General features: G+C 48.3%; 1 protein-coding gene across 1 annotated transcript in view; it reads right to left on the bottom strand.

Moving 5' to 3' along the window:
* LOC140425850 (uncharacterized) overlaps positions 1 to 17,955 on the bottom strand; it is a 166,283-nt gene that overhangs the window by 100,365 nt on the left and 47,963 nt on the right. Inside the window, exon 3 of the mRNA XM_072510236.1 lies at positions 9,373 to 9,571. Within this exon, the coding sequence (XP_072366337.1) occupies positions 9,373 to 9,571 (199 nt within the window). The remainder of the gene's footprint in view (positions 1 to 9,372; positions 9,572 to 17,955) is intronic.

Genomic DNA, 17,955 nt, shown 5'->3' with positions numbered 1-17,955 from the left:
CGGTGTCTCTCAACTTTTATAAGCATAACCCTGAAATGGGTTTGTTTCAGTCTGCTGCAGGTGCAGGAGCAACCTGACCCTGCTGGATTTCTAACACATGTGAAATAATTTGTGGAGAATGGCAGACTGGGAAGGATGTGGGGAGAGAACATCATCATGCGCTGCACTATTAAAACCTCAATCACACTCTCCATTCAGACAAGTTATCAGCTATCCTATCCAAGAATGCATAGAAAACAGGAGCAGGAACAGGACATTTGGCGCTTCGAGCCTGCTCTCCCATCCATTATGATCGTAGAATTTACAATGCAGAAGGAGGCTATTCAGCCCATCAAGTCTGCACTGGCCCTTGGAAAGAACGCCCTACTGAAACCCACACCTCCACCCTATCTCCGTAACCCCACCTAACCTTTTTGGGCACTAAGGGCAATTTAGCATCGCCAATCCACCTAACCTGCACATCTTTGGACTGTGGGAGGAAACTGGAGCACCCAGAGGAAACCCACGCAGACACAGAAAGTGACCCAAGCCGGGAATTGAAACCAGACCCCTGCTGCTGTGAAACAACAGTGCTAACCACTGTGCTGCTGTGCCACCTACAGCTGAATCCAACTCAATAGCCTCTAGAAACATAGAAAATAGGAGCAGGACATAGAAAGCAGGAGCAGGCTTAACAGCCAAAAGGGTGACGCAACATCCAAATTTATGCTTGGAAGCTATATGAGTTTTGTGAGGGCCAGGAAGAATTCAACCCAAGTTTGCGGAGTAAAACAGAAAGTAACTTTAATTACATCAATATGTACACAGTAGTTCACTGCATATTCCTTCTCTAGCCGGTACTACATTGGCCAGTTCTATTTATACATCTGCAACTACTAACTGCCCCGTCCCCCTCGTTGGGGGAAGCTCATATTCCCCAAGAAACGTAGGGTAACTACTTTCGTGTTCGGTGGGCACCGTAAGGTTTGGGCTGCTTCATCGACCCCAGTTTTCACATTTTGATTTGAGGTTTTTAAGTTTCCGTTTCTCTTTGTTCTTTTTGGGCTGTGCTCCATGTGTTCTTTGTAGGAGCGGCCCCTTTTAATTTATCCTTCAGTTAATTTCTGTTCTATTTAATTGATTAACCCTAAAATACAGCATGGGGTAACCACTTCTGTGCTCGGTGGGCACCGTAAGGTTTGGACGGCTTTATCAACCCCAGTTTTCACATTTTGATTTCATGTTTTTTTAAGTTTCCATTCCTCTTTGTTCTTTTTGGGCTGTGCTCCATTTGTTTTTAGGAGCAGCTCCTTTTATTTAATCCCTCAGTTGATTTCTGTTCTTCTATTTAGTTGTTTGGCCCTAAAATACAACATGGGGTAACCAATAGGATCCAGGCAGGTTATAACAACGAGCATTCATGAGTGAAGTAAAATAATGAATAATTGCCTCTTCCATAAGGGGATGCACACCGGGTCTCTTTGACCTGTCATTTGTTCTGTGCATGAAATCTTCTGACCTCACGACCCAATAACTTCAACAATTTTGCCCGCTCCAAACACATCCTACTTCTAAAAGCTAGTAACACAGAGATAATTAACCCTACCCTCACCAACGTTTGATATGGGTGACTTCATCTTGTGGCCAGATGCATCCTGCTCCTCCCGAATTGTACTTTATGGATCAGGCAGTCTTTTCCCCTCATAGTGACTATCTAAATTCTCTAGGTTGGGTGGATCTGTGTGTTTCTTCACAGAATAAGACTGAGTATTAGCTGCTGGTTGAGGTACTTGCCAATTACAGTCTGAGGATTCTGCCTCTTCTTCCATATTTGCAGAATAAGGCAAAATGTGCACATCCCATAACTAATTGCTCCCAGACAGCCTTTGGTAGAGGGCTGCTATAGAGATGTTGGCAATTGTTTTTTTGTCAGTAATTGCGAAACATGACTTCCGGGTGCGGCTATGCAGAGCTAGGTCGCATATTCGGCAGCTCCTGCTTGGAACGGACTTTTGGGCTCTTTTACAGGGCCCCCACGGCATTTGTTTGACATTTCCCGGTGTGGGAAGAAGGCGGCAATATTCCCCCGACAGTGTCCCCCAGGAAGGGTATGTCTCTTGGTTGCCAGACACACGCAGAAACAGTGAAAGATTTGGCTGCAACTACAGGATAAACAGGGCCTCTTCCAGCATGCAGGCGGGGGAAGGGCAAGCTTAAAGCTGCAAGCTGACCTGAGGGCCTGTATCAAAGGTGAATTCTAGCAGCAGAGGGAACAACTGTGAAAAGACCTCATCAAGGCCACTGAAGGGACTTCCGGTTGCGGTGATGCCTAGCTAGCCGCACGCTTCGGCGGCTCCAGCTCCGACGGACCTTCGGGCTCTTTTAAGAGCCTCAACGGGGAATTTTTCGACGACGCAACCCGGTGTGGGGCGTGTGAGAAGGGAGTCCCCCCCAAACGAAGGAGGAAAAAACCGGCGGCGGCGGCTGCAGCGCGAGGAATCGTCGACCAAAGGGTCAGAAAGAGAGAAGTACAAGATGGCGGCGGAGAAAGCGCAGGCGACATGGGGGCCTGAGCATGAAATTGTGAGACGGTGCGTGGAGCTGCTGAAGAGGGAGGTGCTGACCCCGTTGCTACAGGCAATTGAGGGGCTCAAGGAGACATTAAAGACCCAGGAGACAGAGCTCCGTGTGGTGGAGCAGAAGGTGACAGATATTGAGGACGAGATCCTGGGCCTGGCGGTTAAGACACAGACGCACGAGGCACTTCATAAAAAGTGTACTGAAAGGATCGAAGCCCTAGAAAATGGAGCGCGAAGGAAGAACCTTCGGATACTGGGTCTCCCTGAGGGTGTGGAAGGAGTGGACTGTGGAGCGTACGCAAGTACGATGCTGAGCTCACTGATGGGTGCTGAGGCCCCTACGGGCCCCTTGGAGGTGGAGTGGGCAAATCGGATTCCGGCGAGAAGACCAAAAGCGGGAGAACCACCCAGGGCGATAATCGTGCGATTTTACCGCCTTAAGGATAGAGAAGAGGTCCTGAGATGGGCTAAAAAGGTGCGGAGTAGCAGATGGGAGAATGCAGTGGTACGGGTATACCAGGATTGGAGTGCGGAGGTGGCGAGAAGGAGGGCGAGCTTCAACCGAGCCAAAGAGGTGTTGCATAAAAGGAAGGTGAAGTTCGGGATGCTGCAGCCGGCAAGACTATGGGTCACGTATCAGGAGAGACACCATTATTTCGAGACGGCGGAGGAAGCATGGACCTTCATCAAAGAAGAGAAATTGGATCGGAACTGAGGGACTGATGCTGCAGGAAATGTTATTGTTAATGTTACGGTGGAAGTTAATTGAGAAGTAAACAGGGAAGGGGGGAGACATTGGGGAAATGTGGGCGCCGGTGAGGGGGGAAAGACGGGACATAGTTGGAGAATGGTGAAGGGGAGGGGGAGGGGAAAGGGAGCTGCGCCATAAGAGGCGGGTCAGGTAAAGGGATGTTCCCGCACCAGAAAGAATAAGGCGGGAAGACAGGCGCAAGGCGGATGGGAGTTCCCCACATGGGGGGGGTCGAGGAGTGAGCAGGAGTAGCCGGGGTCAGTTGAAGTCAGCTGACTTACGGAAGTAATATGGGGGGAGCAATCAAGCTAGAAAGAGATCTAGCGGGGAGGGGAGGAGGGAGGGAGAAGGGGGGGGGGGGACAACTGGGTTGCTGCTGCGGAAATCCAAAAGGAAATGGCTAAAGAGTGGGTGGGCGGGGATGGTGTGCGACGCTGGGGGAGCGAGCGGGAGCGCGGAGGCGGGATATGGGACTGGCCTAGAGAAGGTAATGGCTAGTCGACACGGGAGGGGGGCAGGTAGCCCCCTAGTGAGGCTGATCACGTGGAACGTGAGAGGCCTGAACGGACCGATAAAAAGGGCCCGAGTGCTCGCGCATTTGAAAGGACTAAGGGCAGACGTGGTTATGCTCCAAGAGACGCACCTAAAGGTGGCGGACCAAGTTAGGCTAAGGAAAGGATGGGTGGGACAGGTGTTCCACTCAGGACTGGACGCAAAGAATAGAGGGGTGGCCATTTTGGTGGGGAAACAGGTCGCATTTGAAGCAAAGAACATCGTAGCAGATAGCGGAGGTAGATATGTAATGGTGAGTGGCAGGCTGGAGGGAATGGAGGTCGTGTTGGTTAACGTGTATGCCCCAAACTGGGACGATGCGGGATTTATGAGACGGATGCTGGGGCGTATACCGGACCTGGAGGTAGGAAACTTGATTTTAGGAGGGGACTTTAATACGGTGCTGGACCCGGGGCTAGATAGATCCAGCTCAAGGACCGGAAGAAGGCCGGCAGCGGCCAAGGTACTTAAGGGGTTTATGGACCAAATGGGGGGAGTGGATCCATGGCGATTTCTTAGACCTAGGGCTAGGGAGTATTCCTTCTTCTCCCATGTCCATAAAGTGTACTCCCGGATAGATTTTTTTGTTTTGGGAAGGTCGTTGATCTCTAGGGTGGAAGAAGCTGAGTACTCAGCCATAGCGGTTTCGGATCATGCCCCACATTGGGTGGACCTGGAATTAGGAGAGGAAAGGGAGCAGAGAACACTCTGGCGATTAGATGTGGGACTGATGGCGGATGAGGGAGTGTGTGCAAGAGTGCGGGGGTGTATTGAGAGATACCTGGAGGTCAATGACGACGGCGAGGTCCCTGTGGGAGTGGTATGGGAAGCACTAAAAGCGGTGGTCAGAGGAGAGCTGATCTCCATTGGGGCCCACAAAAGGAAAACAGAGGCCAAGGAAAGGGAAAGATTACTGGGGGAGATTTTAAGGGTGGATAGGGAATTTGCAGAGACCCCGGAGGAGGAATTGTACAGGGAGAGGAGACGACTCCAGACGGAATTTGACCTACTGACCACCAGAAAGGCGGAGGTACTGTGGAGGAAGGCACAGGGGAGGAGGTATGAATATGGGGAAAAGGCGAGTCGCCTGTTGGCTCATCAATTGCGAAAGAGGGCAGCAGCGAGGGAAATAGGAGGAATTAGAGACGAAAGGGGAGACACGGTGCGAAGGGCAGGAAAGATAAATGAGGTGTTCAAGACCTTCTATGAGGAACTGTATAGGTCTCAACCCCCAGAGGGAGAGGAGGGGATGCGGCAGTTCCTGGACCAATTGAGGTTCCCGAAAGTGGAGGAGCGGGGGGTGGTAGGCCTGGGGGCACCGATTGGGGTGGACGAGGTTATTAAGGGACTGGGAAGCATGCAAGCAGGGAAGGCCCCAGGACCAGACGGGTTCCCGGTGGAGTATTACAGAAAATATGTGGACTTGTTGGCCCCGTTGATGGTGAGGACGTTCAATGAGGCCAGGAAAGGGGGGACTCTACCCCCGACGATGTCGGAGGTGACGATATCGTTAATTTTGAAGAGGGATAAAGATCCGTTGCAGTGCGGGTCCTATAGACCCATTTCATTGCTGAACGTGGACGCCAAATTGTTGGCAAAGGTACTGGCATCGAGGATAGAGGACTGTGTCCCGGGGGTGGTGCACGAAGACCAGACAGGGTTCGTAAAAGGGAGACAACTGAATGTTAACGTGCGACGACTATTAGGGGTGATAATGATGCCCCCAGTGGAGGGGGAGGCAGAGATAGTGGCGGCAATGGACGCAGAGAAGGCATTTGATAGGGTGGAGTGGGAGTATTTATGGGAAGTGTTAAGGAGGTTTGGGTTTGGGAACGGGTTTATTAGCTGGGTTAGACTTCTTTATGGGGCTCCAACGGCAAGCGTAGTTACAGGTCGACATAGATCGGAGTATTTCCGACTATATAGGGGAACAAGACAGGGATGCCCGCTGTCTCCATTGTTGTTCGCGTTGGCAATTGAACCTCTGGCCATGGCGTTGAGAGACTCCAGGAAATGGAGAGGGGTGATTAGAGGGGGAGAAGAACACCGAGTCTCGTTATATGCGGATGACCTATTGTTATACGTGTCGGACCCAGCGGGGGGAATGATAGAGGTTATGCGAATTTTGAGGGGGTTCGGGGATTTCTCGGGGTATAGGCTAAACATGGGGAAGAGTGAATTATTTGTGATACATCCAGGGGACCAGAGTAGAGAGATAGAAGGCTTGCCTCTAAGGAAAGTGGAAAGAAACTTCCGATACCTGGGGATTCAGATCGCTAGGAGCTGGGGAACCTTGCACAGACTTAATCTGACACGGTTGGTAGAACAAATGGAGGAGGACTTCAAGAGGTGGGACATGCAGCCTCTATCGCTGGCGGGCAGGGTGCAAGCAATTAAGATGATGGTCCTCCCGAGGTTCTTATTTGTATTTCAATGTCTCCCTATACGAATCACTAAGACCTTTTTTAATAAAATAGACAGGAGCATCACGAGCTTCGTGTGGGCAGGGAAAGTTCCGAGAGTAAGGAGGGGGTTCCTTCAGCGTAGTAGGGACAGAGGAGGATTGGCACTACCGAACTTGGGCGATTACTATTGGGCCGCCAATGTGGCAATGATACGTAAATGGATGATGGAGGGTGAGGGAGCGGCGTGGGAAAGACTGGAGAGAAAGTCCTGTAAAGGGACGAGTTTAGAGGCGCTGGTGACGGCGCCGCTACCGATCTCACCTAAAAAGTTTACCACGAACCCGGTGGTGGCGGCAACATTGAATATCTGGGGACAGTGGAGGCGACAGAGAGGGGTGCGGGGAGCCCTGGTGGGGTCCCCAATCAGGAACAACCATAGGTTCGCCCCAGGAAGAATGGATGGAGGATTTCAGAGCTGGTTCCAGTTGGGAATTAGGAGGGTGGGAGATTTATTTATAGATGGGACTTTTGCGAGCTTGGGAGCATTGGAGGAAAAGTATAAGTTGCCCCGGGGAAATTTCTTGAGATATATGCAGGTGAGGGCATTTACTAGACAACAGGTGAGGGAATTTCCATTGCTCCCGACACAGGGGATACAGGACAGGGTGCTTTCAGGGGTGTGGGTCGGAGAGGGCAAGGTGTCAGAGATTTACCGAGAGATGAGGGAAGAGGGGGAGGAGTCGGTGGGCGAACTAAAAGGAAAGTGGGAAGAAGAACTAGGGGAGGAGATAGAGGAGGGTATGTGGGCTGATGCCCTAAGCAGGGTAAATTCCTCTTCCTCATGCGCCAGGCTTAGCCTGATTCAATTTAAGGTGCTACATAGAGCACACATAACGGGAGCAAGATTGAGCAGGTTCTTTGGAGTGGAGGACAAATGTGGGAGGTGTGGCGGGAGCCCGGCAAACCACGCACATATGTTTTGGGCATGCCCGGCACTGGAAGGGTATTGGAAGGGAGTGACGGGAGTGATTTCGCGGGTGGTGAAGGCCCGGGTCAAACCAGGCTGGGGGTTAGCTCTATTTGGAGTTGCGGAAGAGTCGGGAGTGCAGGAGGCGAAAGAGGCCGACGTTGTGGCCTTTGCGTCCCTAGTAGCCCGGCGCAGGATCCTACTCATGTGGAAGGAGGCGAAACCCCCCGGACTGGAGGCCTGGGTAAATGATATGGCGGGGTTCATTAAACTGGAGCAGATAAAGTTTGCCCTGAGAGGATCGGCTCAAGGGTTCACCAGGCGGTGGCAGCCATTTCTCGACTACCTAGGGGAACGTTAGAGGGAAGACAGATGACCAGCAGCAGCAACCCAGGGGGAGGGGGGGGGGGAGGGGGGGTTTAGTTTAGGTCAAAGATAAAGGGGTTTTGTTACTTGTGTATTGTTTAAAATTTCTGTATTGTTATTGTTGCGTTTGCTTTGTAAGAGGGGAAAAATTGTTGTTTGGGAAAAAATTTTCAATAAAACATTTATAAAAAAAAAGTAATTGCGAAACATAATAGTATGGAGTGTGGAGAAAGTGTAAATATACTAAGTCATACCTCTTGCTTTCTTATTCAAGTTTCATTCATGGATTTTGGGAGGGCCTGCTCCTCAAGGGATCAGAAGTAGCATACTCTCATTTATGTTATGTACTATATTCCCACACAAAAGCAGAAGTAGTTACTGCTTAAATGTAGATGTTGTAAAGCCAGAAACATGCATCATGCAGGCAATGGTTATAAAATGAATTGACAATCGTGCTAGGACATAGTGTTGGACAAGGGAGATAATAGGGCATTCGTGGAAAAATGGAAACAAAATTAAGGAATATATGAGTGGAAAAAACATTTCATGACAGCTATAGTTGATGCAGTGAGATGCATAAATATGAGAGAGTATTAAAAGTTCCTATTTGGTCCCCCCTGGTGAGGTTATTGAATACAAGATTGCAGCTACATCTTCTGTAGAGTGCTATTGACCTTTATGAAGTCTTCAACCTTTTTTTTGTTTAGTTGCACACCCCATGGAAAGGTAAGTCTCTGTGGAATTGCATTTGCTGCAGCAAGTTATCTACTTTATTTTCATTAAGGCAATAGCATCACTTCTTTGCCAACTGTTGCCAGATTTAACTTAATCCAAACAGTGCAACCAATATCATCGGTACATTATGTGGAAAGATTGGAGAAACTGGGGTTGTTCTCCGTTCAGAAGACCAGGTTGAGAGGAGATTTAACATAAGTATTCAAAAGATTGAGGGGTTTAGACTAGAATAGAAAAACTATATGCATTGGCACAAGAATCGAGAACCAAAGCACACTAAATTAAGGTGATTGGCAAAGTAAGCAATGGTTACAAAAGGAGATTTTTTAAATGCAACGAGTGGTTAGGATCGGGAATGCACTACATCAGAGTGTGGTGGAGGCCAATCCAAGTGGGGCTTTCAACAGGGAATTGGATAAACACCTGAAGAGAAAGAAATTGCAGGGAAATGGCATACGGGCAGGTGACTGGGACTCACTGAGTTACTCTTGTAGAGATCTGGCAAGACATGATGGACCAAAAGGCGCTCTCTGTGCTGTAACTATTTTATGATTCATTCTATGTAGAATGTATATAGCAGTTTATATTAACAGCAACGATCATCTTCTTATTGAATGTGTATCTAATCCCAGTACACACCCTCACACGTAAGTCTTCTAAAAACTGGAAAGACAGGTGAGTTCAGGTGCATTCCACCTAGGTGTAATTCAGTACTGCATCACCTGACAGAGGAAGAACATTTTTCCTCATAATAATAATAATCTTTATTAGTGTCACAAGTAGGCTTACATTAACACTGCAATGAAGTTACTGTGAATATCTGAGTCCTTTACGTTAGTGTACAGCAAAATGCAGACTGTATAAATTGACAATATTATTTCTCAGTAAGGTTCATTCAATACATGTGAAAATATGACTAAGCAGATGTTGTTTTAACAGATATCAATCAGTTCAACTACAAGAATCACACTGCCATCTAGATCCAATGCAACAAATTTGCCTTTTTGTTTCTATTTGAAATGTATACAGTAATCTCACCTCTTAAATTGATGCATTGCAGATTGGAAAGTTCTGCCAGGGATTTGGGAAGGTGGTATATTTTATTATATGCAGCTATAAGCCTTTCCAGACTCTTCATTTCTCCAATGTTGATTGGTAAGGATGTCAGAGCATTGTATGATACGTCAAGTTCTACTAATTCAGTCAGGTTACCCAATTCATCCGGTAGTTCTTTTATCTGTAAAAGGAATTGATAACACTGACAAAATCAAGAAACTTCTGTACTTTAACTTGTTCTTGTGCCTGTGACAGTCATGACCAATACGCATAACTCCTCAAGCTCGTCAGCATATATAGGGAGAAACATTTTACCAATGGATTTCTTAGGTTGTGAATAAACCTTTGTTTAGGCTCAGCCTGATACAATTTAAGGTCGTTCACCGGGCACACATGACAGTGGCCCGGATGAACAGGTTCTTTGGGATAGAAGATAGGTGTGCGAGAGGACCAGCAAACCATGTTCATATGTTTTGGGCATGCCCGAAGCTTAGGGGATTCTGGCAGGGGTTTGCGGATGTCATGTCCAAGGTGTTAAAAACAAGCGTGGCACCGAGTCCAGAGGTGGCGATTTTTGGAGTGTAGGAAGATCCGGGAATCGAGGAGGAGAAAGAGGCAGACGTTCTGGCCTTTGCCTCCCTGGCAGCCTGGAGACGGATACTATTAGCTTGGAGGGACTCAAAGCCCTCGAAGTCAGAGACCTGGCTCACTGACATGGCTAGCTTTCTCTGTCTGGAGAAAATCAAGTTCGCCCTGAGAGGGTCAATGTCAGGGTTCGTCCGGAGGTGGCAGCCGTTCGTCAACTTATCTAGAGAAAATTAACTGTCAGCAACGAGAGGGGGGGTTTAGTTTAGATTAGTGTGTAAGAAAGGTGGGACTTTTGAGGGAGGAAGACGGCCTTTGCACTATGTTTATATTTGTATGTACACTGTTTCTTCTGTTATTGTTACAACATCACAAATACCTTAATAAAATGTTTTATTAAAAAAAGAAAATAAGTAATCATGGCTAGGACACTAGTTATTAATGTTTGGAAATTGGCAGATAATGAAACTACAGGTTACTGGACCATCAATTGGAATATTTAATAGCAAGCAGCAATATCCAGACATTAACACTATGGCACAGTTTCAGTTTTAGTGCTGATTCAGCCAATTATCTGTAACCTGAAAGCATTCCATGACACAAAAAAGTTTCAGTTTCTCAGTTCTCGTTCTCACTGAATTCAAACTGAAACAAATATTTAGCACTTTGTGAACAAAGGATATATCGCGCCGTAATTCGCGAATGCACGGATATTCAAGGCCCAGAAAATCGCTGGAGCTGCGCCGGTCCCGATTCAGTCGGGAAATTTGATTCTCCGCCCCCAGGCCAAACGCAATTTTGGCGCGGGGCTGTGGAGAATCCAGCCCTACATTCATCCAAAGCCTCTCCCCGATATTAGGCTCCATGGAACAGTTCTTACATTGTTCCATTCATACCTGGAGCACTGGAGTTCTCACTATTATTCCTCCCTTAATCAATGGGGGAATTTAATACAACCCCTCCCCATTTGATTGGGCTAAACAATGTGGGCTGGGAACCCGTCTGCCTCCCTCCATCCCTGGTTATGTCCGGAGCAGCAAGGCTTGTCAATTTTCCCATTGCTGGTATTCAATGGTGCTCACTTGCAGGGATACCGACCAGCAAACTCTTGTTCAGACACTCAGTGCCTGATGGAAGATCTGATATCGAGCAGGTGGGTGGGTGCCTGCTAAGAGCCATCCATTTTCCCTTTCCTCCAACTCACCCACCCCGCTGCTTTGATGGCGATTGCTTCCCTGTGACCCTCACCCCATGCTGCTCTCCATTACATTTTTCAAGGGATCGCTGCTGAAGGTCCAAGCGAGTTATCATAGAATTTACAGCGCAGAAGGAGGCGGCCCGGCCCATCGAGTCCGCACCGGCTCTTGGAAAGAGCACCCTACCCAAGGTCAACACCTCCACCCTATCCCCACAACCCAGCAACCCCACCCAACACTAAGGGCAATTTTGGACACTAAGGGCAATTTATCATGGCCAATCCACCTAACCTGCACATCTTTAGACTGTGGGAGGAAACCGGAACACCCGGAGGAAACCCACGCACACACTGGGAGGATGTGCAGATTCCGCACAGACAGTGACCCAAGCCGGAATCGAATCTGGGACCCTGGAGCTGTGAAGCAATTGTGCTATCCACAATGCTATCGGCTGCCCCGTTTCTGGCAGCAACCACAACTTCCAGTAATGAATAGCTGCCGGCTCTTGATTAGCTAGCAGCTCTTGAGGATTCTACCCTGCCAAGTGACGTCCTGTAATTAAATGTCCTACATGGAGCTCCAGTGGTTCCCACTGCCAATTAGGAACTCCCTCCCTAACAGCACTGAGGGTGTACCTACACAACATGGCCCTTTCAGGCTCCACCCCTTCATCTCCTGCCCTCTTTCATGTCTCACCCCCTCAGGCCATGCCCCTTTATGCTCCAACCCTTTCAGACCCTGTCCTATTTCAGGTCCCACCTCCTCAGACCCCTACCCTTGGAGTCCCCAGGCCAGTCCCCTTTCAGGCACCATCCCTTGGATACTGCCAGGGTACCCAGGGACAGTGTCACGACTCCCTGGGTTTGAAGCTGGGGGCTTCAATGTTCTCACAGCCGCACCCCCCACCCCAGCATGGTCATCATGTCTGGTCTCCAGTGGTGGAGAGCAATAGTGATTCCCACTGGCTTCACGCTGCGCTGGCATGGTGGAGAATACCGGGAGATGGGAAAACCTGGCTTCAAACTGTCACTGGGGGGGCCAAGAAAATGGTGTGGTACATATTTAGAATACAATGCACGAGAGAGATGGGAGCTCCTATTATCATCTAATTTGTCTTTTAGAATATTCAGTATCTTAACCTAATGAAGAAAAACTGTAGGGGCAATTTTCCCTGGATACTTCAGGTGCTAAAGAGCCTCCACAGTGGCTGAGATGGGATCTTAAGGCAAAACACATGGTTATCCTCTGTTTAGCACAAGGAAGAACTATTTGCATTGATATAGTGTCTTTCACAACAATAGGACAGCCCAAAGCACTGTATAGCCAATTAAATATTTCTGAAGTATTATAATGTAGGAAATATGGCAGCCTGTTTGTACACAGCAAACTCCCACTTAAGTTGTCTGCTACACACCTTAAGAAGGTTGTATGGCATTTTGGCGGCAGGTATTGGACCCAACATTCTTTCCCAACATTAATCAGTTGAATGGGCGTAAACGTATTGCTCCTCAGGATGTCCAGTACTACTGAAACGTATATCACCTTTTAATGTACACTTGCTGCTAAAGATTTGAACAGGACTTCTGCAAAACTTTGGGAGACTTTCTGGGACAGTTTGTCAAGACTTCACCATTCTATCAATATTTATTCTGGAAATTCTCTCAATATTTCAATAAAAAAACTAAGTGGTGTGCTACTGTTGTGAGTCACCAGGGGAAACGTATATTGGCCAGTTATTGTCAGCTTGTTAGAGGACCATCTTGGTCTGCAGGAGGAATGGGAGAGGAAAGTCAGGTCAGGCAAAGCAGCAACAGCTGCTGGAGGAGAGAGGGATAGAAGAGCTCCAGATTATTGGTGACTTGCTGCACACACCACAATCAACAATCATAAGAGAAAAGCCAAAAGTCACAAGAGGGAGAAATAGGTTGAAGAATAAAAAGTGTAAGGGTCCTTGCTGTTTGTTCGTGTTTATTTCTTGTTTATTCCCTTATTTTCTCTTTCCTTTATTTTTGCCGTTACATTTTTGACCCATGGTTGATTAATAGACGTGTCCTTATTTTTAAAAATAAATTTAGTGTATCCAATTCATTTTTTCAAATTAAGGGGCAATTTAGCGTGGCCAATCCACCTACCCTGCACATCTTTGGGTTATGGGGGCGAAACCCACGCAAACACGGGGAGAATGTGCAAACTCCACACGGACAGTGACCCAGAACTGGGATCGAACCTGGGACCTCGGCGCCGTGAGGCAGCAGACATGTGTCTTTATGAAAAGTGCAGTACGAAGTCTTACAACACCAGGTTAAAGTCCAACAGGTTTGTTTCGATGTCACCACTTTATGAAAAGTGGCCTGTGCCTTCAATTCAATCTTAAGAATCCAGAAAGGGCTGTGCTGGTTTAAACTGGTGATTGACAAATGACAGAGATTGGCCGAGTCTCGGTTTGATTGATGTGGCTGGTAGCCAATGAACTTGCCCAAAGGGCTCTGCCTGTTAACAGGTGGTGATTGGATCTGATCCCACCAAAATAGTTCAGAGACCAAGAAGCTTTAAGTTTCATTTTGGCACCTTGGAGGGAAACAGGCTAGGAGTGTAGCAGTGATGGACACATACAGACCACAAACAATTTGCTCATTCTAGTTTTCCTCTGTTATAACCTGCCTACTTACCATTGGCTGGGGACTAATGACAATCCCACAATCCTGTGGGAGTATGAGCTTCCCCAATGAGGGGGGGGGGGGGGGGGGGGGGTGGCGGAGAAACCATTAGTAAACTCCTAGTATAAATAAAGCTGGCCCGTTCAGGAACCAGCAGGAAGGAGTGTGCAGCAAGGGAAGTTGTTGCTGCTGTTATATATATATGTTATGGTAAATAAATGTTATTACTTTGTATCCTTAAAACTCGTGCTGGATTCTTCGTGGCCCTCACAAAACTCTTGCTGTCTAAATTTGGTTTTCTGTTTTTATAAATGTATTTATAGAATCATAGAATCCCTGCAATACAGAAGGAGGCCATTCAGCTCATCAAGTCTGCACAGACCCTCCAAAAGAGCACCCTACCTAGACTGTGTACCCCCACCTAACCTTGTGGACACTAAGGGGCAATTTAGCACGGCCAGTCCACTTAAGCGGCACATCGTTAGACTGTGGGAGGAAACCGGAGCATGCGGAGGAAACACACGCAGACAGGGGAGAATGTGCAAATTCCACACAATCACCTGAGGTTGGAATCAAACCCAGGCCATGTGAGGCAGCAATGCTGACCACTGTCACCCACTGTTGCCTTTTTGTCGTTCTATGTAAGGAACACCTGCGCATCCTGAGGGCGTGGGGGCAGAGAAAGAAAGGGTAATGAGAAAACAAGCCCAGTGGGGGGAGCAAACAAAATGGGCAAAGGGTAGGAAGGACTCCTGAGGTGGAGTCATCATACTAGCAAAAATGCTGGTACATGGAAGGGGGAAGGCCATGGTGTAGCTCTGGAAAGGGAGGGCACGCTTGGCAGAAGGGAGCGATAGAAAAACTAGTCGGGGAAAGGGGGGGGAGGAGCGGGCAAAGGGAGGGCATGGGAGAAAATCCACTGGGGCACAAGGCAGGGGGGATAGGAAAGGTGGCGGAATCCTGGGAGAGATTGGGGATGAGGTTGGGGGAGGGAGGAGCGTGGAGGCTAGAAGGCTGCAAAAGGTCGCATATGGAGGCTGCTGGAATACAGAAAGTTACAGCGGCCATCTGGGTTGGCCCCAAAACAAAGGGAAATCCCAGAGTCCAGGACCCGACATAGCCTTCCTCCAAGGGCTAGGCGGTACCATACTGTTTAATAAGAGGACGACCTTTACGGCGATGACTGTAGTGACAGACCCAGGGGGGGCAGTATACTATGGTCAGCGGTGTCCTGGAAGGGGCACCAGTGGTGCTTGTGAATATGTACGCCCCTAGCAACGAGATGACAACGGCAGCGAACTCCATCTGGGAGAAGCAAGGGACGACAACACCACGAACAGATGCCTACTTATGTGTGTAAATAATTTTGCCAAGTATACAGAGCTGCTGCTGTTGAGCGGGGGCATAATACCATCCGATGGCTTCTCAGGGAAAATTAAAATGTCAGCAGCAGCAGTAACCCGTAGGGGAGTGGGGGTGAGTGCTCCGTTGGGAGGGTGTGGGAAGACTGAAGCACGTGGGGTCGCGTCTAGTCAATTGCTATTGTATATTCTCTTTTTGCACTATGTTAATGTTCACTCTATTTTGCTGTGTTAGGATTATTACTATTTATTATGAAAAACTTTGCCAAACTTGAATTAAAAAAATATATATTTTTAAAAAATGTACGCCCCTAGCTGGGACGACATACATTTTATCAACTGTCGCTCGGTAACTTACCTTCACAGGAACCCCAGGAGCAGCCGGGAATCACGGGAGCACTGTCCGGAGGGCGGAGCCTAGCAACCGGTAAGTGTTTAAATTGAGCTCGGTGTGGATTCGGGCCTAGTGTCGCTCGGGAACTTACCTCAGTGTAATGACTTAGACCAGGCCTTTGAGATTGGCCAATTATGCTCCTTTACTCTGCCATGTACTTCCTTCTTTAAATCACCTCTTAAGTTTATTACGTTTTGTACTTGCCAGTTGACCGAATTGTTTTATCAAAGTATAAGAAATCGTGTATCGTCAGCTGCACTGCCTAACATTAAAGTCAAAAGTGAACTGTCGTGTTGGGTGATCTGCTACACAGACGAACCAACACGGTTGCGGATGGTACAACTCAATTTTATTACTAACAATATTTACAATGGTAAACTGGTTACTGTGGTTCGTTCATTACCCTTGAATCTGTGGACCTATCCCTAACACTATCTTGGAATGGCACTCAGCACATGGTGGATGTCTGAGTGGCTTGCTGTGAGCTCTGTGCCCTGAGCTGTCTCCTGCTGGAATCAGCGGGAAGTGTTGTGTTCCCAGTTTTATAGTGTATATGCTCTTGCCTGTGATTGGCTGTGGAGTTGTGTGTGTATTGATTGGTCTGTTGATCTGTCCATCAGTATGTATGTATGTTAGCACCATGATGTTTACCTGAATATCATGACATCCCCCCCTTTTTTTGCAAGAACATGTGCCTATGTGGTTATAAATAGATATGTGTACTGAGTGCAGCTGAATGTGTGTGTGCAATATCTACAGCATGTACATGAGGCTAAACTATATACATGGGGCGATGTCAGGTTCGACATAGCAACGAGGCTGTACCATAAACAAAACATGTGGAAATGTTAAACGTCAAAACAAACTCCTGTAACGACAAGGAATAAGAGAAACATATTAACACAGTGGTATGATACATCAGCGAGTTCAATGTTCAAACAGGCTCATAGGTCCAGCCTAGTAGGTGGGCGACGAATTCGGGTTGACCGCCTCAAGGGTGGGTCAGGATTCACCGGCTGAGGAATGGGCCTGGCCATGGGCGATGACGGAATGGGCATGGTGGCAGGAAGCTCCACGAAGTCGACATCAGGAACAACAGGAGGGCATGGCACCGGTGTAAGTTCCCGTAGCGAGCGTGGAAGCAGGCGAAGAGCCCGGCGATTACGCCTGCGAATGGAGCCATCAGGCATGCGAACCAGGAACGAGCGGGGAGCCACGCATCGGAGAACTTCAGCAGGTGCTGACCAGCCACCTTCTGGTAGGTGGATGCGGACGTCGTCCCCAGGCGCCAGGGCGGGAAGATCAGTTGCCCGTGTGTCATGTGCCACCTTATGGCGAACGTGCTGCTGTCGCATCCTGTGCAGTACTGGAGCATGGTCGGTTGTGGGGACCAGAATTGCCTGTGATTGGCTGTGGTGTTGTGTGTGGATTGATTGGTCCGTTGATCTGTCCATCAGTATGTATGTATGTTTGCACCATGATGTTTACCTGAATATCATGACATGAACTTTTACCATTGCACGGAATCGGTCCTTTTATTGAGAGAAAACACAAGGAAAATGCGTGGAACTTGGACATGGGTGCTGTAACGGAGACTTGGTTATAAAAGGGACAGTACTGGCAGCATATATCCCAGGTTATAGGTGTTTTAGGTGAGACAGGGAGGAAGGTAAAAGATGTGGGGGAGTTGCAAAACTGATTAGAGAACATATCACAGCAGTAGAGGGAGGACAGCATTGAAAAATCAAGTAACAAGGCACTGTGGGTAGAGCTCAGAAACGGGAAGGGAGAAGGAGTTCTCTTTCGTCTCTCAAGCCCACAAAGTATATTTCTGCGTCGACTTCTTTGTAGTTGGGAAATTGGTGCTTCCAGCATTGTAGGGGCGGAATACTCCACAGTAGTAATCTTGCACCAGGCACACTACGTGAATGTGGGGTTGAAGACAGGCTGGGCACAGCAGCACCCCCCCCCCCCACCCCCCCGCACCACCACCACCACCATAGAGGCTGGACACCGTCCTCCCCGCCATCAAAACGTTCTGTGAAGCGATATCACAAGCCAAGATATGTATCCTAGAACGTGAGTGGGGAAGTCTCACCCTCCATATTCTGGAGGCACTGATCAGGGGGGGCAAGTAATAGCATATAGGGCACTCGGGACAGAACGGAGAAGGCAGCTAGGCAAGGATTGATCGACCCCATATTGGAGGTGGATTGATGGTACTCCATGGCCCCGATTGTGCAACTACTGGCGGAGAGGAAAAAAATTACAAATTTCACCTGCTCGCCACTGCGAAAGCAGGACACCAACTTCGCCAGTCAAGTACTGCTGCCTCACGGCAACGAGGTCCCGGGTTCGATCCTGGTCCCAGG

Source organism: Scyliorhinus torazame, chromosome 6 (genome assembly GCF_047496885.1).
Source record: "Scyliorhinus torazame isolate Kashiwa2021f chromosome 6, sScyTor2.1, whole genome shotgun sequence".
Lineage (NCBI taxonomy): Eukaryota > Metazoa > Chordata > Chondrichthyes > Carcharhiniformes > Scyliorhinidae > Scyliorhinus > Scyliorhinus torazame.
This window is presented reverse-complemented; position numbering and strand designations above follow the sequence as displayed.